Source organism: Strix uralensis, chromosome 3, assembly GCF_047716275.1.
Source record: "Strix uralensis isolate ZFMK-TIS-50842 chromosome 3, bStrUra1, whole genome shotgun sequence".
In the NCBI taxonomy this organism is placed as follows: Eukaryota; Metazoa; Chordata; class Aves; order Strigiformes; family Strigidae; genus Strix; species Strix uralensis.
In genome coordinates, this window is record NC_133974.1 from 1,709,040 (window position 1) to 1,727,719 (window position 18,680).

Sequence of the window (18,680 nt, forward strand, 5' to 3'; positions counted from 1 at the left end):
GTGTGTAACACAATCCCTGCCAGAGGAGGCGAGGGCCACTGCAGATCTTCCTCCTTGTTTGTCCCTGACGTCATCTCTGAGCATTGCATGCTGGCTTTCCTGGCTTTCCTCAGGGCCATCTCAGCACCTCGGAGCCACCCTAGCCCAGCCCTGGCGTGGTGGACGTAGACACAGTGATGTGAACAGAGAAACTCTGCCGAGACTGGAGAGATAATCATCTTACGGCACAAGAATTGGTCCCTCCCATCCCATGTGGAAAACTCGTACAGGATTGCTGGTTCTTCTCTCTAAAACACTGTTGGGTTGGTAGCCAGAGCACTCAACATCTCCCGTCCAGCCTCAGTGTGTGGCTGATTCCCATCACCCAGTCAAATGGATTTAGTCTCAAGCCTTGGGGATGCCCAAGCCTGCCAAGTTCTGCTGCTACCTAGTGAACCAGCAAGCCACGTGCTTGTCCTTGCAAAGCCCTTCTCAGCAATCACCTCCACGTTTTTAGGAAAGCTTCACCACCCAAACACTTCTTAAAGGTCTTGACACCTCGGCTGTTGGTTCAACTGTCTTGAAAGCAAACAAGCAGCAACAGGCATCATGCTCGGTCCCTCGGGGATCTCCAGCATCAGTTTTTGCTCACAGCAAGCTATTTCCAGCCCAACGTTCAATGTGAGGTGAAATGAAAAATGTCCCAGGCTCCTTCATGGGGAGATGTGGGGCCGGAAAGTGCGTGGTCGAATCATCATGACCACCTTCCTCAGGGAGTAGTAGTCTGTGTCCTTCCACGAGTACCAAACGACACCATCTGGTCCCAGTTTCTTGCGGTTTTTAATGGAGTATCGGCCGCCCTGGGATGCACAGAAAGGGATGGTCAGACACAGGAAACACATGGAAGCATCATCCGGACGGGAGCATTGGAAAACTGATTGCTCTGAAACACTGGAGCAAAGAGCTTAATGACGATGTGGTGAAAAGAACATGTAACATTTCTCAGATGGTCCCAATGGAGCTGGCATCCATCCATCTCTGTGTGAGTCACCCGTACCACAAGTTTCCACCATGTGGTCCCAAAACCCAGCGTGCAGAGGTGGCTCAACACTTGTGCCTGGCGCATGGCACTGAAAAGGTTGGACTGTCTTGGTGCCCAGCGCTCATTTTGTTCCCTCCCTGAAGTGCAGTGGCTGGTCAAGCCAGGAAGGATTGCTATGATGTGAGAACCAACAGACTCCTCCCAGCCCTGGACCTTGTGTGTTAACATCTGCATCCTCATCCTTCCACCTTTCCTTGTAGTACACCCCGTTGAGGTTGGAGAAAAAGCATCTTGTGTCCTCATGCCTCCACCTTACCTTGTAGTACACCCCGTTGAGGTTGGAGTAAAAGCACTGGTGGTACCACCAGCCTCCGTGGCAAATCTCAGCGCAGATGTTCCCCGAGTCGGGTGTGCTGAAGCTCCTCTTGTTGTGGTACCAGGCAAAGGAATCTTCCACCGTCCCACTGAACCCGTCCACGTGCAGGCGGTAATAGTTTTCCTCATCCTCAATGCTGTGAACAACAAAGGTGGGACTATTTAATGGGGAGTGTTCGAGTCTCCTTTCCAGCCCGGATACTGCATTCCTGGTGTGATCACCTAGCAATCATCGAGCTGCTCTGGCCAGCCTCCCTGCTATGATTCATCACCTCTAGAAGCCAAAGATGTTGTATTTTTCCCTTCTGTGGGATGTGCATGACTTTCTCATGACTCAGGGCACTTGTTATAGGTCTGAACTGGGCAGACCGTGACTCTAAAACCACAATAAAGGGCTGAGGCAGCTTTAGCAAGACAGTTCCTCTAATTACACAGCACTGCCTCCACTCCATGTAACAAGCATCTCACTCTTCACCCAGACTGAGCTAATTAGTAATTTCCCCTTGGGCTAGCAAAGGCTGAAGGTCACTGCCGTTGCATGTGACATCTGATCAAACAAAGCAAATGTTGGGGTGACCATTCAGAGCACACATTTGCTGGTGGACGATACTTCACGGCACATTCAAGCAATGGGAGTTTTTTTTCCAGCAGTTTCAACAATTTTGGGGTCTACCCGTAGCCCTCAAGCTTCAAGTGTGCATAAGGTGCAGTGCTCCCTTGGACATCTTCCCATGGTGGATTTCTGCAGAGTCACCCACAAGCATTTCCAGTGCAGACAGGGAAGGGGTTCATATGGGACAGTCTAGACAGACCTGGTCACCCCTGATTAAGAAAAGATGAGGCTGATGTAGTATGGATAAATAAAACACTGGAGAAGGGGAAGAACGATAGACACCGAAGGATGTTACATCAGGTCCAGCAAGCAAAAAGCCATGAGGAGAGAGGGTAAAAATCAAAACACGATTCTAAACCAGACAGATGCTGGAGGACCTGCCCAGCAAGACCACGGGATTCAAAACCCTGTTTTTGATGTAGAGCTCAACAGTTTTGGCAGTAAAAATACCCCTGAGCAGCTGGGGACTGCCCATTGGGTCCTACAGCTCCCTTCCCCTGGGGCTGTGGATGTTGGCCATGGCCAAACGACACTGCACATTTACTAGTTCACACCCAGGCTTCAACCTGGAGTGAAATTTGGTGGTAAAATCCAGGTGAGGAAGAAAGGATAGGCAACCTAGGCCCAGTCTGAAAAGCTCTCTAGACAGAGTCATTCTGACCACAATGGGGTTCCCATCTCAGAAGGTCTCCCGACATTGAACCAGTTGTGTCTGTGAGAACCAGGGAAGGCCATCCCACTTTCTACCTGAAGACCTGGTAGAAGGCATGTTTGTGCTTGTTGTTCCAGTCCTCCAGGTCGATGCGCAGAGAATAGTCCCCTTGGGTCGTCATCTTGTGGATGTTCTCATTGCCCAGCCAGAACTCACCACTGAGGTCCCCAAACCCCTCCTTGTACTCATTCCAGGTTCGGTTGAAGTCAACTGAGCCATCCTGACGCCTCTGGATGACCGTCCAGCCCCCACCTGCCAGGAGAGAGATAACATAAAATGGGAGTCTCAAGGGAGCATCCAAGGGTCCCAGACAGACTCCTTACTGGTGTTACCTCTGAGGATGCATCTGCAGCTCAGCAAGGTGTCTCCTTGTCATGCCTCCTCCCACCAAGTGACAAAATACAGCCTTGGTTGCTGCACGGGGATAAAATGTGATGCCCATCATAGCTCACAGAAAAGGGCTCCCACCTCTATTGTGTTGGTTCATGATGATGTTCCCCTGTTGACCGTCCCAGATTTTAAGGTGGTTTTAAATGAGAGGGAGCTGGTAGCTTTTGGAAGGCAAATGTTTTGGAACTGGAACAAACTGGAGATCCTGGAGTTTGGAGATTGTTATGTACTGTTCCTGCAGCACCACAGAGGCACATGAGCTCTCCCAGCATTGTCTCACTGTCTCCATCTGCTCTCCCATCTGTCCAAATCCCTCTCTCCTCTTTCATTTTATTCCAATATTGTAAGCTTGGGGCAGGGGGGTGGGGATGGACGGGACTGGGGCCATCTTTTTATTTGCTGTTTGTACAGCCTGTCACTCTACAGTGTCCAAGATTGTGTTGATGGTCATGCAAATAATAGTAATGACATAACAGAGACCACATTGTCTGAACAGCCTGTTTCTTAATGAGCACGTGCATCCCAAAGCTGCAATCACCTGTAGAACCTCCAACAGGCGAGATGCCTATGAGTGGGGAGCTGAACCCCTTCCTCCAGCATGGGACATATTGATGTGACACATCCCTCTGGGCTGGAGTAGGTCCATGGGGCAAGGGACTGACAACCCACCGCCCCATTTCCCTGACAACCTTCATTATTCTTCCAAAATTCAAGTGTTGCCAGCTAATTTCGTTAGTAAGTTTGTCCCTTGGGATGACAGTAATGTGACCTGTATGTAATAATAACCATATGGTATGGGAGGTCACCTGCTCATTCATTTACACTCCAAAATACCTGTGAGGAAGATTCCTATACCCTGTCACTTCAGCACAGCTACAATTACTGGTTGTCACACATAGGCCTCAACTAGCCAGAGATGCTCCAGATACCCTCCAGTGATGAGCTGCTACTCCAGAAGGATTTCTCTTTCCCCAAACCCTGTGTCATATCCACTAGTGTGTTGCAAATATCTTGGATGTATGAGGACATCTCAAAGAGCACTGAATGCCTGTATTTAGGCAACTGAATCCCAGCCATAATGTCAGGTTTGAAGTATTTATCCAAACCCCTCCTTCAGTCAGCAGAGAGGACGAGTCCTCTGTCCCTGGGGAAGAGCCCTTCTGGAGATGTTACTCTCACTGACTGTAAAGGAGCTTCGAAATAGCTCAGATATAAGATATAACTCTCATGTTAGTCAAATCCCACCCAAAGCTCTGCTGGAAGATGTTGTAGGTGCTTCCTGCAGTACCTTCAGTGTCCATGTCACACAGCACTTCAACAGGCATCCCTCCGAGCGAGGGCATGATGCCGTAGACCCCAGACTGCCGGACCCCATTGTAGTAAATGGAAGCACAGTCAATGGGGCAGTTCCTGGCGTGCTTCACCTCTGAGTGAGAAAGCAGAGCAACACGGCGTTTAGTGCACAGCATGGGGAAAGGGGCACACAGCCACAGCCAGCGTCATTTTCACACAATTGTAACACAGAACCGGGCAAATAATCCTGGATTCAGAGCTTCTTCTGAAGCTGAAAACCTCTGCAGCACACAGGCTTCAAACCTGAGTGCGGTGGCTTATTAGTAATAAGGTTTGTTAGCACAGATCTGTACTTAAGGATGCTGTGGCTGAGGAGCGGTCTTCAGTTCAACTGGTTTTGTAATGGCAACACAGAAACCATATGCGTTTTATCAGGCTCAGATTATATCTCACACTAAAATGTCTATACATGGATAAAGAATTGGCTGGTTCGCCAGCAATGGTTGGTGTAGATAATAGCAGAAGGTTTTTTTGTCTCCCAAACTGCTGCTGTGGGTTTTGTCTTACAAGGAAAGGGGATCAAAATAATGCTGGAGAACCCAAAGACGTTTTTAACTGGGATATGTCAGGTGGGATTTATTTTGCCTGGCAGCTGCCATCAGGCAGGCGGTCTCAGCTAGTCCTTAGAGACAGGCTTCTGCAGAGGGGAGTTCATCCTGGTTTTATGTGGGAGAGGAGAGAAGAGCTGCTCTCCCTGTCTCCCTCCATCACCTACCAAAGGAGCTCAGCTGAATTGCCTGCACAGAGGTGCATGTTGACATCTGAGATGCCCTGGGGCTGGCTTTCAGCTGTCTCATGTAGGCCCTGTCTTGTATCTGCCAGACTTACGTGGGTGTCTCGGATGCTCCAGAGTATTTCAGGTGGCACTAGGTGTCAGCTGGACTGAGACTCTAGTCATAGCAGTGGAAAGAACATGCTGAAATGCTCTTGGTCCACGCACTGTTTGCCTTGTTATTTTCAATATCCAGTTCACGTGGGGACACACGTATGTAGGCACCCAACATGAAACATCGTTGTCTGTAAGCTGAGCCTCCCTGGTGGGGTGAATCCCATCTTTAGAAAGAAAGGCGCAAAGGCAGCTCACACAGGCAGCTCCCCTTCATTTTACTCACATGGCTAGCCCAGCCTGAAACTGGGCAGCACAGCACGGCCTGAATGCCAGACTGGGATTACCGGGAGAACTAGGAGCCTGAAGGAGGGCAGAAAGCATACGTGGGAGATCACCCTTCCACGAAGCACTCAGAAAGGATGAGACCACAGGACTTGCAGATGACAAAAGATCCTTGTGAATGGGAAAGTGAGTCCGAGGGGGAATGATGGATGAAGAGCTACAACATCCCAGCCCAATAACTGGAGAGCATGGTGATTGGGAGGTCCCCATGCAGTCTGGTGACAGATTGGGGACATCCTTTGAGGTTGGAACCAACTGGCACTGCTGCTGCAGGAGAGTGTGTGGGAGAAACCAGTTGTGTGCAGAAAGCAGAGGTCAAGGAGAGGCATTCTAGGGAGCATCTGGGACGGCAAGTAGAGCCTGATCCCACTCAAAGTTAGTCAGCTAAAAGTGCAGCATCAATCAGCTGCACTTGGACTGGCATTCCCTGGACCAGAGAAGTCACCATCTCTGGACCAGAGAAGTCACCATCCTGGTCACAAGATGAATCCCAGCTCTGGCTTGCAGGTGGTGGTCACGGGTGTAGAGATCAACTCCGATGTCCTGGTTTTGCACAGAGCATTTCTTGCTCGGGTCTCAGAGGCACCTGGAAGCAGGTACCAGAAGAGCTGTTCATGCTACCTCCACCACAACATGGATGGCCAAAAGAGCTTTAAATGAGCACAATGAACAACTTAGACTAGATGACTCAGGGGAGAAATAACATGACTTTCCCACCCCAGATGTCACCAGCTCAAATCAAGTCAAGGTTGGTAGGTGAAAGCCATTAGCAATGCTCTGCGTGTCACCTGAGTCATCCCATCCAGCTCACTTCTCAATGGAGAAGATAGATGCTGTCTCTACAAGTCCCTCAACCTGAGTTCACCAAAGGCTGGAAGGTTATTCAGGAGAAATAGCACTTCGTCCTTCTCCAATCCTCCTCCTGGTCACCTGCTGCAGGAGACAGGATGTGGGGCATAGGGACCAGATTGGCACATCTAGTCTTGTCTTCTTGGAGACCACCACCCCCTTGCCACAGACCCAGAGACTCAGACAGTTTGCAAAAGCAACTCAGTTTCTCTTCCAGCACCTCAAAGTTGATCTTTGCAGATCCTGGCTATGGTAGGCCCTGGTCAAAATGTTTTCATGGCAGTGGGTTCTTTAGCAGAAAATGGGGTTTTAGTCAAACTGAAGCTTCAATTCTTTAATTGAAAGTTCCCATGTTTGTTAAAAAACAAAGAAAACATTCCAGGGACTAACAAGGAAAACAACCAAAAACCTGGCAATGATCTAAATGCATTCATTAAAAAAAGAGCGTGTGAGGAATAACAAAACGGTTGTTTTTCAAAGGTGAAGAGTTTCACCAAAACCCTAATTTCATGCTGTGAATTTTTGAAGAAAAAAAAAAATCTTGGTTGTTTTGTGGTTTTTTTGGATGGAAAAACAGTCCCTGGATCTGGGAGGAAGGCTCACGCAGCTGACTGCACGTGGGGTGATGGTAGGAGCAATGCCAGCCTGGTTGTCAGAACCTGGGCTGGTCCCTGTGAGCATCTCACATCATCCATGGAGAGAAAAAGGAGGCACTGGGGAACAGGACCTCTCTTCTAGACAGCATGGAGACATCCCTAGAGGTGTCCTGCTCTGAGGAGCCCTCCTGGCTGCCTTGGGAAGACAGGTTGGATGAGATCAGACTCCCAGCCAATGCAGGGGGGATTCAAAGCCCTTTTCCCACAGCCTTTTCCTTCAGCCCCGCTTGAGAGACATTGCCCAGAGAAGCTGTGGCTGCCCCCTCCCCAGAAGGGTTCAAGGCGAGGTTGGACGGGGCTTTGGGCAACCTGGGCTAGTGGAAGGTGTCCCTGCATGTGGAAGGGGGTTGGACTAGATGATGTTTAAGGTCCCACCCAACCCAAGGAATTTTATGATTCTGTAAAAGGGTGAAGCATCCCCTCCCAGCCGGCCCCAGCAACTCCCCATCACCTGGATGGTGCATCTCCTCCTGCAGCCTCATCTCAGCAGGTCTGAGGCAGGCGGGATTGTGCCAGGCCCAGTCGGTCAGGACAGAAATGTTGTTTATCTGTGCCTGCATGTCGTAGAGCAGCATGGCCTGGATGTGCTGCAGCGTGCTGGCCTCACTGTATCGATGCTCCAGGTCCTGCACCCGTTGAGCCAAGCTGTGGTTCCGGCTGGTCGCCTCCTCATGCTATGGGCAAGGAGAAAGGTGGGGTGGGGGGCGATGCCTGAGGACCGGTATGGAGCTGGGGGCATGGCCCCAGGACCCCCAAGGGATGGGCAGGCAGCAGCATGAGGGCAGAGGAGCACTTGCTGTGTCCACCAGCAGAGACCAAGGACCCCAAGGACAGTGCCTGCACCCTTCCCCTCCCCCTGCAGCCCCACACCAGCCCCCAGCCCACCACAGGAGCCACCAGTAGCTGGATATTCCCAGGATCTGGTGCAGGCAGGACATGCACAGGCAGGCAGGGCAAGCAGATAGGATTCTTCTCCCAGCACCCTTCAGTCAGCAACCTCTTGCAAAAGGGATGTGGCCTCTACATATTTAACAATACCACCACAGCTGGGTTTTCCTTCCAAAAAGTTGTCCAATCTCCCCTTGAATTGTGATATTTTATAATATCAACAGCTTATCAGTACGTTGCATGATGGGCCACCTCCTGCTCTCTGGGCAATGGCTGGTGTCCTGTAAACAGCAATGACCACATTCATGCTGCGCAAGGAGCGGGTGTGATACAGGACCCCAACTCCTTTCACAACCCTTTTGCTGTTTGTTTTTAGGACAACCAGTTTCTGATCCTACATAAAATATATGTGCAAGCTGGCTGGAGGTGCCCACAGCTTGTAGTAGGAGATGAGCACCCTGAGCTCCACCAGCACACACCAAACATGCCCCCGACGCAGTCGCTGCAGACACCCTCACCTCTCTTGTTCAGAGTTCCCTGTCCATTAGATGGCAGAGCAGGCCATAAACAGCACCTCCATAATCCCACAGCAGCCTGGGAACCCCCCCTCCATCCCTTAGGCAATGTAACAACTATGCGTGGTGCTCCCCAGCCCCTCTCGAGGGTCTGGCAATCCCAGAGCCCCATCTGCAGTGGCGGGATGTTGGTTCTCCACCAGCACTGCCCTTCCCTGTCCATCTCTTCCTCCATCACCCGCTCCACATCATTGCTTCAGGCTCACAAGTCACCCCAAGACCCTGAAAATAAATTAGTTTATTTTCTCACCTCCTTGTCCCCAGCATCAGGGGCAAATCTGGATTTTTAAGTGTTCATGCAAGCGTGTGACTTATTAAATATCCCTGGGGACACAGATCTGACACTGGACTCATCACTACCTGCAAAACTGCAGTGGTGCTGTTGGGGGTCAGGGATTTCCTTCAGCTGGAAGGGGTCTGCATGCCCAGGGTATGTTTTCTTCCTTTCCAGGTGCTCCCAGGACCCATCTCACACCTCGGTCCCCATTCACAGAATCACAGAATCATTCAGGTTGGAAAAGCCCCTCGGGATCATCGAGTCCAACCCTCAGCCCGACTCTACAAAGTTCTCCCCTACACCACATCCCCCAACAGCTCATCCAAACGGCCCTTAAACACACCCAGGGATGGGGACTCCACCCCCTCCCTGGGCAGCCTATTCCACTCTCTGACCACTCTTGCTGGGAAACATTTTCTCCTCATGTCCAGTCTGAACCTCCCCTGTTGCAGTTTAAAGCCGTTCCCTCTTGTTCTGTCACTAATTCCCTGGGAGAAGAGACCAGCACCAACCTCTCTACAATGTCCTTTCATTCCCACCAGGACAGGTCTCAGCTTGCTGTTCCCAGGAGATGGCATCACCACTGCTGGGTTATTGTATCAATAACTAATGGCAGCTCTATAATATCCTTCCCAGTGCCACCTGAGCCTGCTAAAAACCCATCAAGCCTGACTGTATCCCAAAATCCAGAGCAGCTAGGTAGGCAGGGGCAGCAAAGTGGGAATTATGGTGTGCAACACAGTGCTTTCCTTCTCAGGACTGCAATGTCTCTGGCTCTACCATAAATCAGTCGTCCCCCCACCTGCTCTGTGAGCTGTGACGGATACAGGCTTCTTCCAGCTCCCTTCACCCACGCATCAGCTCTCCGAGTAAACCTCATGATGCTTTCTCCCAGACAGTCCCCTCCTCCAGAGTTGATACTTTTTTTTTTTTTTTTTCCTGCTGCTGATTAAAAACAGCACAACCAGCCCACTGCCACGGTGCCCTGATGCTGCTCCCGTCCCTGCATCCCGCTGCACTGGTGGCACCGGGGCTGTATTTTTGCACTGTGGGGTCCTGCTCTGTACATGCCTCAGCTGTGCAAATGCAATAGGACTGGAAATGCACAGGGAAGGTTGGGAGAGGGGGTTCCTTTTGCTCCCTAAATTGCACTGGAAGCATGATAAAGATGGGGTCAACCCATCTGACCTAATTTGGGTGTCCCCATTAGCCCAAGAGGAGCTGTGACCTGGAAGAGCCTGTTGCTCTGACTCAGCTCAGAAAGGGATGCTGAGCTCAGAGAGATGTCTCTGCTTGGACAGACAAGCCCACGCTGAGCTCCTGGAGAAATACTGATGGCAAACCCCAGGGAGCCCAACCAGCAGCAGCTGATTTATGAAGACGGATTAAGGGAGCAACAGCTCCTCGGTGGAAGGAACGGAGGTGGAGGAGATCTACCCAGGCTGGATGACGCTGGGGGATGAAGGAGGAAATCAGCTTCCCAGGCTGGGCACAGGCATTGGGAAGTGGCCAGACCAACACAGTGGGAAAACTCCCTACGGGAGAGTCCCGAAGCCAGCGGGGAGCTGGGGCGAGCAGCTCAGCAGACGTTGCTGCCTCTGGTTTCCTCTGTTCAGCTATAACTCCCCGCACAACATGCAGCTTTGCTCCTTGTTTTTCCCCTGCTCTGGTGCTTGGAGGGTGACAGGACACACACGTTGCCATCAGCAAAACTCTCCAGATTTTGTTTTCTTCCTTCTTCTTCTGGGTCTTCCATCCTTTTGGTTTTTTAGGCTCATGTTAAAAACCTGAGGTTGAAAGAAATGGCTGGAGGTCTCCAGCCCACACCCCCTGCAGAAAGCAGGGCCAATTTCTAAGCTGGATTCAGTTGCTCAGGGCCTTTTCCAGTCGAGGTCTGAAACTCTCCACAAATGACCTCAAAAGATCTCAGAGGATGTCCCCTTTCTGAGCACAGCAGTATTTTGGTGGCACAGATGTTGCTGGCACTGTCCCCCAGGTATGAACCACTTGGAGACATCCAGGTAGGACCCAGAACCTGGCTGCTCCAGGACACTTGGGTGCACCCTATGTCCCTTTGCTCTTCTTGTAAGGTGAGAAGCCCAGCAGCACCCCACAGCAGACACATCTCCTTCAGAGCTGTTCACCTGGGCTCCCATGGAGGAGAAACACACTCTCCCAACTCATTCCATCCTCCAGGAGACATCCAAGAGGTCCTAGCAGCATCTATGCCTGCATCCACTGCTCATATTTCTACAAGATCTGCTGGATCCCATAGAAACCCTTCCATGGTAGACACTGGGGTCGGGTAGGTGGAATCCCAAACTTTGCTGCTGCTCCAGAAACATCCCTGTCCACCAGCTTCCTCCCAGCTGGCAGACACAGGCTAGAGCACCACGGTATGATGTGAGAGCACCCACTATCTGTCTAAGAACTATTCAGTACAAAAAAATAGCAAATAGCAGGGCAAGGGATAATAAACTAAGCAAAAAGACACAGAAATTACCAGGTGGGTGATAAGGGAGACAGTAAGGAAGAGCAGAGGCTTCAGCTACCGCTGATGGGCCAGGAAGGGACCTGCTGGGATGTGGTCTTGAAGAGGGTCCGCCTGAACCCTGAAGAAGGGGAAAACATGATTGCAAGGAGTATTATGGGTTTGTGGGACTGTGCAAAACTAGTTCTGGGATGTAGAGGGGAAAGGCTAAAAGTGGGGAAAGGAGGGTGGATGGGCTGGGGAATGAGTGTAGGAAAACTGAGAGATGAGGGAGTTAAAAAAGGCTGGACATGCTTAAATCAGCCTCCAGTCAGTGCCCTTGTCCAGCTGAGCCTGATCTTTCTTCTTTTCTTATGCAGTCCTTCCCTTCACTGATTTTTTTCAGCGTGATCTCACTCTCTCCTATATGTGAGTGCTGCAGGATCTAAGCGCCTGCAACTGGAGGGCCGTGGGCCCCAGGGCTCACAGGTCTGGGTCAGGGTGTACATGCATGTACACAGGCATGTATATGTGTATGTGCACATGTGTGTGCGTGTATATGTGTATGTGCCTGTGCATGTATGAGGGGTCTAAACACTAGCAGCTGGAAAGACCTGGAAGTATTTGCGTTTCTCCAATGAATTTAATTGTGTGTATAACTCGCTAGCAAACTTCCAGCTGGACTAGCTGGTGAGCAGGAAGAGACCAGTATGTAGGGTAGGGACGTGCAGGACCTGGGCATGGACGTTAGAAGGACTGAGAGCCTGTGCTCCACATCCAATTCCCCTTCCTGAACACCAAGTGTCCTGCTTGAGGCCATCAGCTCCACTCCCTCTACAGCTACACCCAGGCAACCAGCGTCTCCGGAGGGAGACTGGTTCTGCTCCCTCTTCCCTCTGACCCTGAAGAGACCCTGCCATGGACCAGACACTTTGCCTTTAGATGGGTCACTTCAGAGCCTGGAAATGAAGAATGAACACTGCAGGGAAAATATTTAAGGCATTACCATCCATCTCCACCTTTGACTCTGAGCTGGAGAGGTCAGTGAAAGAGCTGCAGTGCCAGGTAGCACTGAAGCGTGTTTTGGGGCCAGCACAAGGAGCTGGGATTGGGGAAGGACACATTAAAGAGTCCTAAGGGACAAAATGTCACCAGAGCATGAATGTAGAAAGTTGAGAGACTGAAGGTCTATTACACCAGTGTGTTCCAGTGCAATTGCAAAGAGAAAATGGGAGAGGAGCAGTAGAAGGTGGGTGAGAAGGCAGGATGGGGGACAGAGGCCAACATGGGAGGAGGGACCCTCGGTGGGGGGCACTGGGTGGGTCTGCGTGAGCACGAGCACCCGTCCTGACTCACGTGCCTCCCTCCTTTCCTCTGTTGTACCAGGAACATCTCACTCCCACGGAGACACCCAAGGCACAGACACCCACCCAGCTCTGCAGCCTCCAGCATGGCCTCGCTCTCCCCACGGAGCTGCCCAAAGGAGGCTTTCCAAACAAGGATCCCAAGGGTGAGGATGAAAGGAAGCCAAGTCAAGAATAAATCATCCCCAGAGCCCAACCATATCAGATCTCATCTCCTCCAAGAGCAAAGACAAGGGTGCTGTTCACCCAGCGGTCTTGGGGCTGTTCCTGCTGACATGGGTGCAAGCTACTGGTTCTTCTGCACATCTCATCCACAGCCCAGTGAGACACCTGAGCTGGGAAATGACTCCTACAGCCAGCAAAATCACACCCTGCTCCCTCCCTGTTCCTGGCTACAACCCTGTGCAAGCTGCTGCTTGCCGCTGCTGAGGGCCAAGCCAAGTGTTTGTGGCAGTGCCAACATCTGAGAGCTTCAGAGGTGCCAAAGAAGGTTGGAAAAAATGTATTAGTGTGAAGCTTCATGATGCGGGGTTGGTGAATGGAGCCGGGCTGGGATGAGCAACAGAAAGGAGACTGCAGGGTGAGTGCCGTGGGCTGGAAGCTAGGGCTTCACCTGGTCACCTGCGGCCATCTGAGGTGTGGTCCTTCACCAGCCACCCAAAACTCCAGATCTAGTCTGGGATCCCGCTCTGGGCAATGGGATGGATCAGCAACCCCTCCGAGGCAGGCTCGAAGGTGGAGGAGCTAGCACAGATGAAGGGTTGGTGGCTAATGTTAAGAAAGATAGGCTGGGAAGGCTCCTGAGCTATCACAGCAGGAGCAGCTGGGGTTTAATGACTGTCCCAGCCTGTGGTCAGAACACCACCATATTCTTCACTGGGTGTCCTCCCCCTACAAACTGCTGGGAGCTGGAAGGGACCATGGGGAGGGACCACAGGCACCCACTTGGAGTGGGGTCCACGAAGGGCAACCCTTTACCTGGAGTTTGAGGATTTTGATGTGGTGTCGGTGGTTCCTCAGCTCCTCCTGTAGCTCTGAAACCAGCTCCCGCAGCTCCAAGACCTGCCGCTTTCGTTCCTCATTCTCATGGAGCCAGTAAGACACTTCATCGGTGCAACGAAACATGTCCGGGCACCGCTGCTCATCCCCCTGCGGCAGCGTGGCCACGATCTTACAGAGGCCGTTGGGCAGCACCTGGTTGCTGTATTCCCCACACTGGATCAGGCCCGTGCGCCCCTGGGGACCCCCATGGTCTCTGTACGCCGCAGGCAGGGATTTCTGCAGCGAGGGGCTGCTCAGCGCAGTCACGAGGAGGAGAGATAACAAACCTGCCCTGGCAGAGCCAGTGCTGGGGTAGACCTCCATCAGGCAGGTGAGGAGGGTCCCCGGGGATGACCCCAAGTGTCTCATCATCAAATACAGTTGGGGAGAAAGGTGGCAGTCCCCAGGGTATAACACCAGATCTCCTGAGAGCTAGCGGGTGAGGTTGAAACTATATGAGCATGAGTAGGGATCCCGGAGCTCTCGCCAAGGGGGTCACTTCGGCCTGTCCCCATAGAGAATCCTCCCTGATGTCACCCGGTGGCCACCAAGCTGGGATCAGCTCCAGCAGGAGCTCCTCCGCTCTCTTGGCCAGGCTCCACTGGCTTCGTGGGCTGTGTTTCCCCTCCTGAAGAGTTGCTGGTTGGCTTGGAGGGTGTCGAGGTCTGACCAGGGGTGGTCAGCCCCTCAGGCAGGGCTTTCTGCCCACTCAGAACTATGCGTGAGGAGATTGCTCCTCAAGATGAGGCATTCCGCTGCACCGTTGCTCCCTGAAATGGGAACCAGAGCAAGGAGGAAGGTGATCTAGAGGAAGGATGAGCAATCAACCCTCCCCACCATGTTGCCTACAAACAGCAAACTGTTCCCCACCTTCCCTGGCCCCCTCCAGCCATCCCCATGGCCCAGGGACACTGGGCATGGATTTGGGGCTCTCTCTCTGTCCCTGTGTAGGACTTTTTCTTGGCAGATGTAACTATAAATGGATTTGTTTAGGGAATGGTGACCATCTACATGGGAATCCCAGACCACCAACCCAGCCTTGGGCAGGGTTAGACCACCAACCTATCCCTGGGGCAGTCTGGATGGACCCTGGTTGTAGGCTGGTCCAAGGAGGGATGGAGGGATGATGGCCTGGCCACCATCCAGGTGAGACAAATACGTGACTTTGTCCCTTTATTTGGAGAAATCAGGTTTCCCTTGCAGCCAGAGCTGCTCTCTGATTCCTGCCCGACACCGGGGTTCTCAGCCATGGCATCACGTTCTGCGTCTGCTCCTAATGTTTCTCCCAACCAAAAGCCATCCCCGTCCCACTCTGGTGAGGATGGAGAACTGGGAGGGATGCCACAGCTCCCCAGCAGCACCCCAACTCCCAGCAAGCAGCACCCCAGCTCCTGACGTACCTTCAAAAGTCCTGGCCAGGCTCTCCGGCAGTGAGAGCAGAGATCAGTGAGCACCGACCGGCCATGGGGAGCAGGGTGTGATTTAGGGGACACTAAATGCTTATTCCCCCTGATCCTATCACCGCACTATAAATATGGCCAATAGAGCCGCCAGTCTCAGAGGACGCATGGAGGGAGGAGCACGGGTCCTGGCGTGACCTTATCAGTGTACTGGGGATTAAGCCAGTGCCTTGGCAGGAGGGCACAGCTCCCTCTGGCCTAGAAACCCCCTGTCCCACCCCGGGGATGTGTTTTGGGGAGAGAGCAGGTTCATCTGGTGTGCAGATGCCCTGCCCCATCCCAGCAGTTTTGGGGGAAAAGCTTCCCAACCTGGCCATGAACGGGGCCCTGGGGCAGGGAACAGTCATCGTTTATTTTATTCACTAGCCCAGGGCTTCCTCTTTGCTTTTGCAAGGGAGTAATGTCAACAGGCCTGCTTAATTACATATGCTAATCATTCAGCCATAGGAATGTGAGCTGAAACCAGAAATTTCCATATCAGACAAAACCATTGGCTGTTGGGTTTTCTTTCCTTTATGTAACAAGTTTCCAGATGATGTTCCCAGACTGATTCCTACAAAGGAGATACTTGAATGAGCTCAGATGGCCTCCAAAAACAGAGGAACTGCCCAGAGAAGGGGAACTTCATTAGCAAACATCTGTTCAGGTGGTTTGGAGAGGAGCTGAACCTCACTAGTCCTCCAGCAGCTATCCCAGATGGCCATATGAGTGCCCTTTGGAGGACCTGTCACCTCCATAGACAGGACCCTTCTGTACCACCGGTGGTCCCCAGCAATGCTGGAAGGAGACTGTGGGTCTGTGTGATAAGGGGAGGACACATCTTGCATGACACCAGAGCACAGCAGCCATCTCTGTGTCTGTATCCACCACCCAGGGTGGCTTGGAGAAGGAGGGACCCCAGCAGCAAGCAGAGCCTGCCCTAAGCTCACCCACACTAATGAATGGAGAACCACCAGCCCAGGCAGGGAGCAGATCACCCCAGCTCCCCCCAGCCAGGAAGGCCTCCTGAGGACACCTCATCTTGTTGAGGCAGGGACCTGGATTGCTCCAAAAATCACACCTCTTCACACATGCTGCCTCTAGCCAAGCCGCCCTCTGCTTTTTTTCAAGCGTGACCACACTTGGCTTCAACAACCACTTGTGGGAGATCAAAATAAGGCTGAAGCATCCTCTCTGGAGATGGCAGGAGAAGTGCCAGCACAGCAGCCAGCCAGCCTGGACAGTAGTGCTGGGTAAAACAGTGGGGAGAGGAACTCCACAAAGCTCTGCCATGAGGGACATCAAGAGAAGTGCTGTCTGAAGGGATGCCATGGGCAGAGGATTGGAAAATGGGGCTGGGGTCAGTGGGGAGCCAGAAGAAGGTCATTGCAGGGAAGAGAGGAGTGGTGGTCCATCTGGACATGGTGGATGTGAAGACCTTTCAGTGCTGACACTTCTCTTTGGGCTGGATCCCACTGCTGCACCAGCAAACCCCACTCCACTACCACAGGAGTTGTTCCTCTGGCCAGAGGTAGCCATTTACCCTCCAGGCTTGTCCTGAGCCACCCCACGGCCAGCAAAGAGAAAAAGGATGCAATGGTAGACACCAAAATGATGATAAGATGAATTTCACCCCACAGACAACATTTTATGGGGTGGTACAGGGGGGTACTGGGGCAGGGGACCAAAGGGAACATCTCGCTCTCGACTCCCAGCCAAGAGCTCCTCCAGCGTGATTAGCTAAAGACCAGCTTTCTTTTATTGCACACAAGTGGATAGACATTTAACATGCTTGTCTATAATGAAATCCATTATCCTTGTCTTTCACAGAGGCCCTACATTTCTGGTTCCCCCTTTTCATGGCCAGAGGTGGTGGGGGAGAGGAGGTGGAGGAGCGATGGAGCCAGGTACAGCCAGGCCCTTTGTGCAGCCACTCAGGAGGCACTCTCCCATAAATGTTTGGGCTCCTAAATGGATGTGACCTCCGTCCTCCAGCCCCTTTCCCTTTCATTTTCTTTTCCTCATTATTCTTGGAAAAAAAAAACCCACAACAACTCTCGTCCGGATCATTAGCGTCAGAGGCAGAGACGGGCGCCGAGTGCCACATGGAAGAGGTGAACGTACATTTCGTTCAATGCCCCTCGAGTGGCATTTCGCTCAAGGCTGCTCCTCCACAAAGGGAGATGTGAAAATGGTCCCTGCTGGCGGCTCGCTGCCGGCCGCCCTGACAGGGCTCGATGCGAAGCTGCCTCTTCAGAGAGACAAAGCACGGCCATTTCTTCTGCCTTCGATTGATGTCTGAGTTGTTTGGGGAGCATTTAGCGAGGAGAGGAGAGGGGAGGGAGGGGGAATTCAATGAGAGAGCCTGGGTGATGCTAATAGAGATAAAGGCTCTGAAAGGCTCAAGGTTGAGTGCTCAGAGTTTGGTCTGCCCGTAGTCACCATCCTTCCCTGCTCTTTGCAGGGGACATCAGCTTACAACGCCTCCAGCGGTCTGGGATTAATTGAAGCCAACACCAAGAGCCCCAGGTACCCCTTGGCCAACTCTTTTCGAAGTCATGGACGCAGATTACACCACTCTGCTGGGGAGTAGCTGTTGTTGAACATCCATCTCCCCAACATGCCATGAAGAGCAGCACCATGAAGCCTGTGTCACCACCATCCTCCCCTGCCACAAGAATGTCTTTTTCTGCTTCCTCCCAAATGCAGGAAGGCACAACGTTTCCGTGGGAATGCAACTCCTGCTCGTCCCACTCCATCCCAAATCCCGCTCCATCTGCTCCCCACAGTAGTTTCTGGGGGAGATGAGGTCCCCACCACCATCGCCCAGGTGCTGCAGCCTCTCCTCTGCTCGATGAGCCCGTGGCCAGCCTTCAACAGCTCACACGCCCTTGGTGTGCAAACAACCTGCCAGCTCTCACGTGGTCTCTCTTTGAGGGAGAAATGTCAAAACCCACAATACTTCTGCATTTCTTGTTGCTGCCCAATGGAATGAAGAGACCTCTGGGTGATAACTCACCATCCCTGACCCTGCCTTGGTCTCCTAGAGGAGAAGACAAGCTAATCCAACTCTACCTACCCCAGCTTCCCAGGACTGCAAGGACCTCCCACCACTAACAGCAATAATCAGTGATTTGCTATAAAATAATCCGCAGTAAAAGGCAGTTCAGAGGCTCCTGAAGACCAAGGATACCCAAAATCAGAGTAAGCTTTAGTGCTGCTTCACCGCCTGTGGTCACACTCCACAAATATCAGCAAAAGCTGTACCCCAAGGTAGGGACCATGGGATTCCAGGGCTCACTCTCTCCGCCAGCACCAAGCCCTGGATGCAAAACTGCCCCAGGATGTCCTGCCCAGGGTAACCCCTACCTTGGAAGGGTAAGGGGGGGCTGGGTGCATCAGGTGGAGATTTAAGGTCCAGTTGGAGCTGGGGAGCTGCTTGTGCCTGGAAGACACTGCAGGTTTTGGGGCCGCTTTGGGATCCTG

General features: G+C 52.2%; 1 protein-coding gene across 1 annotated transcript; it reads right to left on the minus strand.

Moving 5' to 3' along the window:
* Positions 1–478: 478 nt before the first annotated feature.
* LOC141941684 (fibrinogen-like protein 1) lies at positions 479–15,217 on the minus strand. Its single transcript, XM_074864659.1, has 7 exons — positions 15,156–15,217; positions 13,693–14,525; positions 7,592–7,814; positions 4,400–4,537; positions 2,757–2,973; positions 1,338–1,533; positions 479–839 (listed from the first exon to the last, which is right to left on the minus strand). Exons 2-7 carry the CDS (start codon positions 14,125–14,127, stop codon positions 693–695), a joined length of 1,356 nt encoding a protein of 451 aa, XP_074720760.1. The 5' UTR covers positions 14,128–14,525; positions 15,156–15,217; the 3' UTR covers positions 479–692.
* Between the last annotated feature and the right edge of the window lie 3,463 nt (positions 15,218–18,680).